Genomic DNA, 13,104 nt, shown 5'->3' with positions numbered 1-13,104 from the left:
GGGGTGGCATTTCCTGCTCCACTTCTGGAAAACTGCACACGCGTGAACATCAGGCGGAGAGGGGATTTGGCTCCGCCGTGATAACCCCCAAGGTGGAATAGCCCTCCCACGCTCAGTCCGGGTACAGCTGCTGCCAGTGGAGTTGAGCAGCAGGAAGGGTCACTACCTTCAGGCAGGCAACAATGGGGAGAAAAAAAAAGTAACACTAATCCCAGTCTCTCCCCATACCCCTGTATCAATCCCAAACTAATCCCACTGCCCCACTCTCTCCCCATAGTCCTGTATCTTCCTCTGATTATTTATCCATATTTCCCTGATAAGATGCAATGTTCTCTTCCTCAGCAACTTCCTGTGGCAAAACATTCCATGCTCCAACACCCCTCTGAGTAAAGAAAATTCTGCAAATCCCTCTCCTCGCTCTGAGGATTTTAAATTGATGACCCTCATCACCAATTACCCAACCAGAGGAAATAGTCTTTCCCTATTCACCATCAAAACCCTTCATAATTTTAAACGTGTCTTTTAAATCTCCTCTCAGCCTTCTTCGCTCCAGTGGAAACCGTCCCAGTATCTCAAGTCTCTCCTCATAAGATTCCCATCCCTTGCATCATCCCGGCAAATCTATGCTGTACGCTCTCTCTGGCTTTAACTCGCACCAAGTCCTGTTCCACCATCAACCCTGTGCTTGCTGTCCTACATGTGTTCCCGAACCGGGAGCCACTTGATTTTAAAATTCTCATCCTTGTTTTCAAATCCCTCCATGGCCTCGCCCCACCCTACTTCTGTAACCTCCTCCAGCCCTACAACCCCCGCCCTCCCCCATCCAGAGATCTCTGGGCTCCTCCCATTCTGGCCTCTTGTGCATCCACGATTTTCATCGCTCCACCATTGGCGGCCGTGCCTTCAGCTGCCTAGGCTCTAAGCTCTGGAATTCCCTCCCTAAACCCCTCCACTCCTTTAAGACGGTCCTTAAAACCTGCCTCTTTGACCAAGTGTTTGGTCACCTGGCCTAATATCTCCTTGCGGCTCGGTGTCAAATTTTGTTTAATAATCCTCCTGTGAAGCACCTTGTGACATTTTGCTACATTAAAAGCGCGAAATAAATGCAAGTTGTTGTTATAAGGTGCCAAAAAACTGCACACTGTGGCCTCACCAATGGGGTGTACAATTTATTACCCTGGTCTTATGTTCTCATGTCCTTATTTATCAAATCCAAAATGCTGTTGGCCTTTTTTTGCTTCACCCACCTGCACTTTTGTAGGTGAACCCTTGTCTCTGTTCATGCACATCCTTTAGTGTCTTCCCATTGAGAGCATACACCCATTGCTTGCTTTCTCTCCCAAAATGTATCATCTGATGCTTATCAACCTTAAACTGTATCTGCCACCATTCGGCCCATCCTGTTAACCTGTATCGTCTTTGGAAGCAACTGTTAACTGTAACAACCCTCTTACTTTTGTATTAACAGCAAACTAAAAACGGTGCTCCCTATAGCTAAGTACGAATCAGTGCTTCTTTCCACACCCAGCACTGGTCCCTGGGGGGGGGCACCATATCTAACCCTAAATCCACCCCTCCCTAATCCAGCAACTTTCAATCCATGCTGCTACCTCGCCTTTTATATCATGTGCTCGAATTTATCTAAAGCATCTTTTGAGGCACCTCACCAGATCCGCATATACAAACATATGGTCTTATAAACAGATAAAACCAATGTAGCCGAAGAGATAGGAGCAGGAGTAGGCCTTCGGCCCCTCGAGCCTGCTCCGCCATTTAATGAGATCATGGCTGATTTGATTTTTACCTCAACTCCACTTTCCCGCCTTTTCCCCATGTCCTTTGACGCCCTTGCTGATCAAAAATTTGTCAAACTCAGCCTTGAATGTATTCAATGACTCAGCCTCCACAGCTTTTTGGGGTAAAGAATTCCAAAGATTCACGACCCTCTGGGAGAAGAAATTCCTCCTCATTTCCATCTTGAACGGGCAACCCCTTATTCTGAGACTATGCCCCCTTGTTTGAGATTCCCCCATTAGGGGTAACATCCTCTCAGCATCTACCCTATCGAGTCCCTTCAGAATCTTGTATGTTTCAATAAGGTCTCCTCTCATTCTTCTAAACTCCAATGAGTATAGACCCAACCTGTTCAATCTTTCCTCATAAGACAAAGGAGTGACCAACGCACAGTCCTCGTGGAGATGAAATCCCGTCTTCGCACCGAGGACACCATCCAACGTGTTGTGTGGCACTACCACCGTGCTAAATGGGATAGATTCAGAACAGATCTAGCAGCTCAAAACTGGGCATCCATGAGGTGCTGTGGGCCATCAGCAGCAGCAGAATTGTATTCCAGCACAATCTGTAACCTCATGGCCCGGCATATTCCTCACTCTACCATTACCAACAAGCCAGGGGATCAACCCTGGTTCAATGAGGAGTGTAGAAGAGCATGCCAGGAGCAGCACCAGGCGTACCTAAAAATGAGGTGCCAACCTGGTGAAGCTACAACTCAGGACTACATGCACGCTAAACAGCGGAAGCAACATGCTATAGACAGAGCTAAGCGATTCCACAACCAACGGATCAGATCAAAGCTCTGCAGTCCTGCCACATCCAGTCGTGAATGGTGGTGGACAATTAAACAACTAACGGGAGGAGGAGGCTCTGCAAACATCCCCATTCTCAATGATGGCGGAGTCCAGCACGTGAGTGCAAAAGACAAGGCTGAAGCGTTTGCAACCATCTTCAGCCAGAAGTGCCGAGTGGATAATCCATCTCAGCCTCCTCCCGATATCCCCACCATCACGGAAGCCAGTCTTCGGCCAATTCGATTCACTCCACGTGATATCAAGAAACAGCTGAGTGCACTGGATACAGCAAAGGCTATGGGCCCCGACAACATCCCAGCTGTAGTGCTGAAGACTTGTGCTCCAGAACTAGCTGCGCCTCTAGCCAAGCTGTTCCAGTACAGCTACAACACTGGCATCCACCCGACAATGTGGAAAATTGCCCAGGTATGTCCTGTCCACAAAAAGCAGGACAAATCCAATCCGGCCAATTACCGCCCCATCAGTCTACTCTCAATCATCAGCAAAGTGATGGAAGGTGTCGTCGACAGTGCTATCAAGCGGCACTTACTCACCAATAACCTGCTCACCGATGCTCAGTTTGGGTTCCGCCAGGACCACTCGGCTCCAGACCTCATTACAGCCTTGGTCCAAACATGGACAAAAGAGCTGAATTCCAGAGGTGAGGTGAGAGTGACTGCCCTTGACATCAAGGCAGCATTTGACCGAGTGTGGCACCAAGGAGCCCGAGTAAAATTGAAGTCAATGGGAATCAGGGGGAAAACTCTCCAGTGGCTGGAGTCATACCTAGCACAAAGGAAGATGGTAGTGGCTGTTGGAGGCCAATCATCTCAGCCCCAGGCATTGCTGCATGAGTTCCTCAGGGCAGTGTCCTAGGCTCAACCATCTTCAGCTGCTTCATCAATGACCTTCCCTCCATCATAAGATAAGAAATGGGGATGTTCGCTGATGACTGCACAGTGTTCAGTTCCATTCGCAACCCCTCAGATAATGAAGCAGTCTGAGCCTGCATGCAGCAAGACCTGGACAACATCCAGGCTTGGGCTGATAAGTGGCAAGTAACATTCGCGCCAGATAAGTGCCAGGCAATGACCATCTCCAACAAGAGAGAGTCTAACCACCTCCCCTTGACATTCAACGGCATTACCATCGCCGAATCCCCCACCATCAACATCCTGGGGGTCACCATTGACCAGAAACTTAACTGGACCAGCCACATAAATACTGTGGCTACGAGAGCAGGTCAGAGGCTGGGTATTCTGCGACGAGTGACTCACCTCCTGACTCCCCAAAGCCTTTCCACCATCTACAAGGCACAAGTCAGGAGTGTGATGGAATACTCTCCACTTGCCTGGATGAGTGCAGCTCCAACAACACTCAAGAAGCTCGACACCATCCAAGATAAAGCAGCCCGCTTGATTGGCACCCCATCCACCACCCTAAACATTCACTCCCTTCACCACCGGCGCACTGTGGCTGCAGTGTGCACCATCCACAGGATGCACTGCAGCAACTCGCCAAGGCTTCTTCGACAGCACCTCCCAAACCCGCGACCTCTACCACCTAGAAGGACAAGGGCAGCAGGCGCATGGGAACAACACCACCTGCACGTTCCCCTCCAAGTCACACACCATCCCGACTTGGAAATATATCGCCGTTCCTTCATTGTCGCTGGGTCAAAATCCTGGAACTCCCTTCCTAACAGCACTGTGGGAGAACCGTCACCACACGGACTGCAGCGGTTCAAGAAGGCGGCTCACCACCACCTTCTCGAGGGCAATTAGGGATGGGCAATAAATGCCAGCCTTGCCAGCGACGCCCACATCCCGTGAACGAATAAAAAAAAACCCTTCCATACCCGGAATCAACCTAGTGAACCTTCTCTGATCTGCCTCCAATGCAAGTATGTCCTTCCTTAAATAAGGGCACCTAAACTGTACACAGTACTCCAGGTGTGGCCTCACCAGCACCCTGTACAGTTGTAGCATGACTTCCCTGCTTTTATACTCCATCCCCCTAGAAATAAAAGCCAATATTCCGTTTACCTTCCAGATTACCTGCTGCACTTGTACCTGAAACACAAAAAAGTCAACATACGAGGACACCCAGGTCCCTCTGTACCGCAGCATTTTGTAGTATTTTAATGTTTAATCGGTTATTACTTCAAAAATAAATCAATCGTTTGCCAAACAGAGCTTGCCTCCAATAAATCTGTGCATTTCTGAATGCTCAGTTCATTTTGAATTAGGAGCTCTTTGTCCCCAACTAACTAACTATGTTAAGAGTCTAGTTTTAGAGAAGTTTGAGATCGAGGCCTCAGCACACAGAGGGCCAGGGTCAAAGGCTTTTACCTGGGCAGGAAGATGCCGTTGGAGGGGGATGAAGGTTCGTCGTCGTCCAGTCCGTCGAAGAGCTGGGACTTGGTGGATCCAGTGGCCTGCAGGGCCTTTGGTCGCACTCTGGTGGCAGGGCGAGGAGTCAGCTTGTAGTGAGTGGGAGTGGTCAGCGCTTTCTGAGCTGCTGGGTTAGTGGGTTTCAATCGCTGCAAGAAATGGGGAAAGAAATTAAAATCAAAGCTACATAAGATCAGGAGGCCATTCGGCCCTTCAAGCTTGTTTCTGCTTTTCAATAAATCATCACTGATCTGTACCTTAACTCCACATCCCTCAATACCCCTACACAACAAACATCTATCAATCACAGTCTTGAAAGCTTCATTTGACCCCCAGCCTCAACAGCTTTTTGGGTGAGAGTGTTCCAGATTTCCACTCCCCTATATGTGAAACAGTGCTTCCTGATTTCACCCCTGAACGGCCTGGCTCTAATTTTAAGATTGTGCCTCCTCGTTCTAGACTACCCCATCAGAGGAAATAGTTTCAAATTCCTTTACAATCTTAAACATCTCGATCAGATAACCCTTTGCTCAAACACGTGGTTTACTCTTGTGCAATAAATTGGCCAGCTTGGTTCCGCTGTCACCACTCACTTCTCAATCAGAAAGTTGTAGATTCAAGCCCTGCTGCAGGACTGCTGCACTGTCTGAGGTGCCACCCTGCAGCGGGAACATGAAACCACTGACCCACCTGCCTGCCTGCTCTGGTGGCACAGGCGATGTTAAAGATCCCACAGCACTGTCCCAAATGGTTCTCCCTCATGTAAACACCATTAATAACACATCCATTCATCTCATTACTTCTTCATGGAATCTTTGTGGGTAAAATGGCTGCCATATATCCCTACAGGGCGATCAATGTGATTCTGTGCATGAAAAGCCTGATGAACCACAGCAAGTTTTAAATAATAGAACTACTCATTTTTGCTTGTTAACTCCAGTAACTTGGCCAATACATCACCAGAGTCCTGCTCAGCCCCGTCACTCTACAGCACTGGGAGACATCCTGGGAACAAGCTATTTCACCACCAGCTCCCCCAAACACAGCCCGAGAAGAAAACCATTATTGCAAGAAAATACTCAACCTCATCCTTAAATTCCCCCAATCCCTACAATCTCCCCCACCCTATATCCCCTCGAACTCTACATTCCTGTGATTCTTGAGGATCTCCCCATCCTTTTCCCCTTTTGTAAACAATTTTACAACACCAAGTTATAGTCCAGCAATTTTATTTTAAATTCACAAGCTTTCGGAGATTTTCTCCTTCCTCAGGCAAATGTTTCAAGATCTCCTTGAAGCCTACGCATTTATACATATTGAACAATAATACATGGTGTTTACATCCTTTTCCCCGCCATTGGAAGCCGAGCCCTTCTTGAAGAGGAAACATTTGCAGGGCCATAGGGAAAGAGCAGGGTTGAGTGGGATTAATTGGATCGCTCTTTCAAAGAGCTGGTACAGGTACGATGGGCCAAATGGCCTCCTTCTGTGCTGTATCATTCTATGCTTCAATGGCTGGGGGTTGACACTCTGCAATTCCCCCCCTAAACCTCTCTACACTGCACTCCCCTCTGGAAAAAGTATCTCTTTCACCAAGCTTTTGGTCACTGCTTTTTCTCATTTATCAGCTCAGTCAATTTTCTACAGGTCTGTGAAGTGTTGTGGGAGAGTTTTTTTTAAAAATGGTAAGGCACTATATAAATGGCAACTATTGTTGACACGGCAGTGCAGTTCCCTCGACAGATGCGACAGAATCTCCCCACATAGACGTACTGGAGACCTGTTCAGCAGCACCGCAAAGCAGTTATGAATTTAGCTGGGCACAGGTCAAGTTCCATTCACACAGTGTAACGTGAACACAGGCCTGAGTCAAAGGGCTTACCTCCTCCTTCTTCTTGGGATCAACCATGGGGTTCCTGAAGAGTGGAGAGTCTCCGAAAGGGGTGTAGGCCAGAGCGCTGAGCTGTTGCTGTAACACGGCCTGCTGGGTGGCAGAGGCATTCGGGTCAGTCAGACCTGTAACACGGGGGACAGAGTGAGCGAGAGAGATAAAACCCAACGTAGAAAGAACCAACACACCTGCATTTATACAGCGCCTTTCACAACCTCAGGACATCCCAAAGCACTTCACAGCCAATGAAGTAATTTTGAAGTGCAGTCACCAGAGAGTAGGGATAAACGGGTCATTTTCAGGTTGGCAGGCTGTAACTAGTGGGGTGCCGCAAGGATCGGTGCTTGGGCCTCAGCTATTTACAATCTATATTAAAGACTTAGACGAAGGGACCGAGTGCAGTCTTTCCAAGGTTGCTGGGAAAGTAAGCTGTGAGGAGGACACACAGTCTGCAAAGGGATTCAGACAGGTTAAGTGAGTGGGCAAGAAGGTGGCAGATGGAGTATAATGTGAGGTTATTCACTTTGGTAGGAAGAATAGAAAAACAGAACATTTTTAAAATGGTGAGACACTATTAAATGTTGGTGTTCAGAGGGATTTGAGTGTCCTTTTTCACAAGACACAAAGTTATCATTGGTACAGCAAGCAATTAGGAAGGCAAATGGGATGTTGGCCTTTATTGCAAGGGGTTTGAAGTACGAGAGTAAGGAAGTCTTGCTGCAATTGTACAGGGCTTTGGTGAGACCACACCTGGAGTATTGTGCACAGTTTTGGTCCCCTATAATAACATAAGAAATAGGAGCAGGAGTAGGCCATACAGCACCTCGAGCCTGCTCCGCCATTCAACAAGATCATGGCTGATCTTCGACCTCAACTCCACTTTCCCACCCAAGAAGGTTATCTAGGATTGCAACGGGATCTTGATAAATTGGGCCAGTGGGCCAATGAATGGCAGATGGAGTTTAATTTAGATAAATGTGAGGTGATGCATTTTGGTAGATCGAATCGGGCCAGGACCTACTCCGTTAATGGTAGGGCATTGGGGAGAATTATAGAACAAGGAGATCTAGGAGTACAGATTCATAGCTCCTTGAAAGTGGAGTCACAGGTGGATAGGGTGGTGAAGGCATTCAGCATGCTTGGTTTCATTGGTCAGAACATTGAATACAGGAGTTGGGATGTCTTGTTGGAGTTGTACAAGACATTAGTAAGGCCACACTTGAAATACTGTGTACAGTTCTGGTCACCCTATTATAGAAAGGATATTATTAAACTAGAAAGAGTGCAGAAAAGATTTACTAGGATGCTACCGGGACTTGATGGTTTGACTTATAGGGAGAGATTGGATAGACTGAGACTTTTCTCCCTGGAGAGTAGGAGGTTTAGGGGTGATCTTATAGAAGTCTATAAAATAATGAGGGGCATAGATAAGATAGATAGTCAAAATCTTTTCCCAAAGGTAGGGGAGTCTATAACGAGGGGACATAGATTTAAGGTGAGAGGGGAGAGATACAAAAGGATCCAGAGGGGCAATTTTTTCACTCAAAGGGTGGTGAGTGTCTGGAACGAGTTGCCAGAGGCAGTAGTAGAGGCGGGTACAATTTTGTCTTTTAAAAAGCATTTGGACAGTTACATGGGTAAGATGGGTATAGAGGGATATGGGCCAAGTGCAGGCAATTGGGGCTACTTTGTGGTATAAACTGGGCGACATGGACATGTTGGGCCGAAGGGCCTGTTTCCATGTTGTAAACTTCTATGATTCTATCCCCATATCCCTTGATTCCCCTAGAGTCCAAAAATCTATCGATCTCGGCCTTGAATATATTCAATGACTCAGCATCCACAGTCCTCTGGGGTAGAGAATTCCAAAGATTCACAACCCTCAGTGAAGAAATTCCTCATCTCAGTCTTGAATGGCCGACCCCATATCCTGCGATTATGCCCCCTAGTTCGAGACTCTAGCCAGGAGAAACAATCTCTCAACATCTATCCTGTCAAGCCCCCTCAGAATTTTATATGTTTCATAGAATAAGATACTCTCTGGAGTTTACAAGAATGAGAGATGATAGGCCCATTCTACTCAACCTCTCCTCATAGGACAACCCTCTCAGCCCAGGAATTAATCTAGTGAACCTTCATTGCACCACCTCTAAGGCAAGTATATCCTTCCTTAGATAAGGAGACCAAAACTGTACACAGTACTCCAGGTGAGGTCTCACCAATGCCCTGCACAATTGTAGTAAGACTTCCTTACTCTTATCCTCCAACCCCCTTGCAATAAAGGCCAACATGCCATTGGCCTTCCTAATTGCCTGCTGTACCTGCATGTTAACTTAGTGTTTCTTGTACGAGGACACCCAAGTCTCTCCAACACCAACATTTAATAGTTTCTCACCATTTTAAAAATATTCGTTTTTCTATTCTCCCTGCCAAAGTGAATAACCTCACATTTCCCCACATTATACTCCATCTGCCACCTTCTTGCCCACTCACTTAACCTGTCTATATCCTTTTGCAGACTCTGTGTCCTCCTCACAGCTTACTTTCCCACCTAGCTTTGTATAGTCAGCAAACTTGGATACATTACACTCGGTCCCTTCATCTAAGTCATTAATATAGATTGTAAATAGCTGAGGCCCAAGCACTGATCCTTGTGGCACCCCACTAGTTACAGCCTGTCAACCTGAGAATGACCAGTTTATCCCTACTCTCTGTTTTCTGTCCTTTAACCAATCCTCTATCCATGCTAATATATTACCCCCGACCCCATGAGCCCTTATCTTGTGTAACAGCCTTTTATGTGGCACCTTATTGAGTGCCTTTTGAAAATCCAAATATACTCCATCCACTGGTTCCCCTTTATCTACCCCATTAGTTACAACCTCAAAGAACTCTAATAAATTTGTCAAACACGATTCCCCTTTCATAAAACCATGTTGACTCTGCCTAATCATATTATGATGTTCTAAGTGCCCTGTTACCACTTCCTTAATATTGGATTCCAGCATTTTCCTGACGACCGATGTCAGGCTAACTGGCCTGCAGTTCCCTGTTTTCTCTCTCCTTTGCTACCTTCCAATCCACTGGGACCGTTCCAGAATCTGGAGAACTTTGGAAGATCATAACCAATGCATCCACTATCTCTGCAGCCACCTCTTTTAGAACCCTTGGTCTCCTTATATAAGGAAGGATATACTTGCCTTAGAGGGGGTGCAATGAACGTTCACTAGATTGATTGCTGGGGTGAATGGGTTGTCCTATAAGGAGAGATTGAGCCTATACTCTCTGGAGTTTTGAAGAATGAGAGGTGATCTCATTGAAACATCTAAGCTTCTGACAGGACTTGAGAGGGTAGACGCTGAGAGGCTGTTTCCCCGGGCTGGAGAGTCTAGAACGAGGGGACAGTCTCAGGATAAGGCGCAGGCCATTTACGACTGAAGTGAGGAGAAATTTCTTCACTCGGGGGGTTGTGAATCTTTAGAATTCTCTACCCCAGAGGGCTGTGGATGCTTCGTCATTGAGTATATTCAAGGCTGAGATGGATAGATTTTTGGACCCTAAGGGAATCAAGGGATATGGGGATCAGGCGGGAAAGTGGAGTTGAGGTTGAAGATCAGCCATGATTTTATTGAATGGCGGAGCAGGCTTGCGAGGCCGTATGGCCCACTCCTGCTCCTATTTCTTATGTCCCCAAGGCACTTCACAGGAATGAATATCAGACAAAATTTGACACCGAGCCACATAGAAATATTAGGACAGGTGACCAAAAGCTTGGTCAAAGAGGTAGGTTTTAAAGGAGGAGAGAGGGGTAGAGGGCTAAGGGAGGGAATTCCAGAGCTTAGGGCCTAGGCAGCTGAAGGCATAGCCGCCAATCGTGGGGCAATGAAATGCGGAGATGCTCATGAGGCCAGAATTGGAGGAGCGCAGAGATCTTGGAGGGTGGTAGGGCTGCAGGAGGTTAGAGATAGGGAGGGGGACGAGGCCATGGAAGGATTTGAACACGAGGGGGAGAATTTTAAAGTAGAGGCATTGCCGGACCAGGAGCACAGGGATGATGGGTGAACGGGACTGGGTGCGAGTTAAGATACAGGCAGCAGAGTTTCAGGCGAGCTGAAGTTTGCAGAGTTGATTTAAGTGGAGGCCACATATGCACGGTGTGATGGTTACTTACAGACGGGAACCTGAGGTGCCCCGAATCCCACGCCTGCATTGGCTGCATTGAATGCCGTTGCTCCAAACGCCCCAGCTCCGAGAGCAGCGCCCAGCTTGGGCTGAGTGTTGCCAAACAAAGATGTCTGCCCGGCACCCAGAGCTAGGGAACAAAAACACAAGAGCGTTTAGTGAAGTCTTTGCAAACAGCGAGCTGCTACACTCTGAGCAATGGGTGCACACGGCAGCACGGTCCGGACGCTCATCTGCATTGGTCAGTTGTCTATGCTTCTCTCTGGAGGTCGGGTGACTGACAGCGGGGCAGGTGGGAACAGCTGCCTAATCCTGTTGCCCCAGGCGTTACGGTTCTGTGGGGCAGACTTTTTATTCATTCATGGGATGTGGGTATCACTGGCAAGGCCAGCATTTATTGCCCATCCCTAATTGCCCTCGAGAAGGTGGTGGTGAGCCACTTTCTTGAACCGCTGCAGTCCGTGTGGTGAAGGTTCTCCCACAGTGCTGTTAGGAAGGGAGTTCCAGGATGTTGACCCAGCGACGATGAAGGAACGGCGATATATTTCCAAGTCGGGATGGTGTGTGACTTGGAGGGGAACGTGCAGGTGGTGTTGTCCCCATGTACCTGCTGCCCTTGTCCTTCTAGTTGGTAGAGATCGTGGGTTTGGGAGGTGCTGTTGAAGAAGCCATTGCGAGTTGCTGCAGTGCATCCTGTGGATAGTACACACTGCAGCCACAGGATGGGGTGCCAATCAAGCGGGCTGCCTTGTTCTGGATGGTGTCGAGCTTCTTCAGTGTTGGAGCTGCACTCATCCAGGCAAGTGGAGAGTATTCCATCACACTCCTGACTTGTGCCTTGTAGATGGTGGAAAGGCTTTGGGGAGTCAGGAGGCGAGTCACTCGCTGCAGAATACCCAGCCTCTGACCTGCTCTTGTAGCCACAGTATTTATGTCGCTGGTCCAGTTAAGTTTCTGGTCAATGGTGACCCCCAGGATGTTGATGGTGGGGGACTTGGCGATGGTAATGCCGTTGAATGTCAAGGGGAGATGGTCAGACTCTCTCGTTGGAGATGGTCATTGCCTGGCACGAATGTTACTTGCCACTTATTGGCCCAAGCCTGGATGTTGTCCAGGTCTTGTGGGCATGGACTGCTTCATTATCTGAGGGGTTGCAGATGGAACTGAACTTGATGGACCATCTTCCTGCCCATCAATATCATAACATTCCAACCCCAAGAAAGGCCGATATTTCTGTGTCCTCTTTATCTTTCTTCCCTTCCCACCACACTGCAACTCTTGCTGGGATCCTGTTACATAGAATTCACAGCACAGAAACAGGCCATTCGGCCCAACTGGTCCACGCTGGTGTTTATACTCCACGAGCCTCCTCCCACCCCACTTCATCTCACCCTATCAGCATATCCTTCTATTCCTTTCTCCCTCATGTGTTTATCTAGCTTTCCCCTTAATTGTATCTACACTATTCACCTCAACTGCTCCTAGTGGGAGCGAGTTCCACACTGTCTGAAGGGCCCCAGCACTCGTCTGGTGCCTATCCCCACTGACCATTCTTTGTGTGGGGCCAGTCCACTTGATCCCGGAGGGTATCACAACCGAGACCAACCCTGCCCTCACCCGATGTCCACACATACACTGCCCAGCGGCTGGGGGCGCACACACTGCAAAGCAATCTGGAGATGGAGGCCTGGCTAATTTCTCTCCTCTCCGACCTGAACCCAATGAAAGGGCTTGACCTCCTCTTGATCAACCATAGGGATCCTGAAGAATTATACCAGGGCTTAAAGGATTCAACTACAAGGACAGGTTGGATAAACTTGTAATCCCTTGGGTTTAGAAGGCTGAGGGGTGATCTAATAGAGGCCTTTAAAATGATAGAGATTTGATAGAGTAGAGACAGAGAAACTATTTCCTCTGGTTGGGGGGGTGGAATCCCGAACAAGGGGGAATAACCTTAAAATTTAAGTTAGGCCGTTCAGGGGTGAAATCAGGAAGCACTCTTTTTCCACACACAAGTTAGTGGAAATCTGGAACTCTCTCCCTCAAAAGG

The 13,104-nt window shown here is 47.9% G+C and overlaps 1 protein-coding gene across 3 annotated transcripts in view; it reads right to left on the bottom strand.

The window, feature by feature from the left end:
- The window catches only part of nup98 (nucleoporin 98 and 96 precursor), a 76,749-nt gene that overhangs the window by 38,363 nt on the left and 25,282 nt on the right, over positions 1–13,104 (bottom strand). For all 3 annotated transcript variants that reach the window (XM_067985573.1, XM_067985574.1, XM_067985575.1), the window contains 3 exons: positions 11,044–11,184; positions 6,864–6,997; positions 4,940–5,130 (listed from right to left, as the gene is read on the bottom strand). In XM_067985573.1, coding sequence (XP_067841674.1) covers positions 4,940–5,130; positions 6,864–6,997; positions 11,044–11,184 — 466 coding nt within the window. The remainder of the gene's footprint in view (positions 1–4,939; positions 5,131–6,863; positions 6,998–11,043; positions 11,185–13,104) is intronic.

Source organism: Heptranchias perlo, chromosome 6 (genome assembly GCF_035084215.1).
Source record: "Heptranchias perlo isolate sHepPer1 chromosome 6, sHepPer1.hap1, whole genome shotgun sequence".
In the NCBI taxonomy this organism is placed as follows: Eukaryota; Metazoa; Chordata; class Chondrichthyes; order Hexanchiformes; family Hexanchidae; genus Heptranchias; species Heptranchias perlo.
Note: the sequence above shows the minus strand (reverse complement) of the source record. Positions and strands in the feature narration are given on the sequence as shown.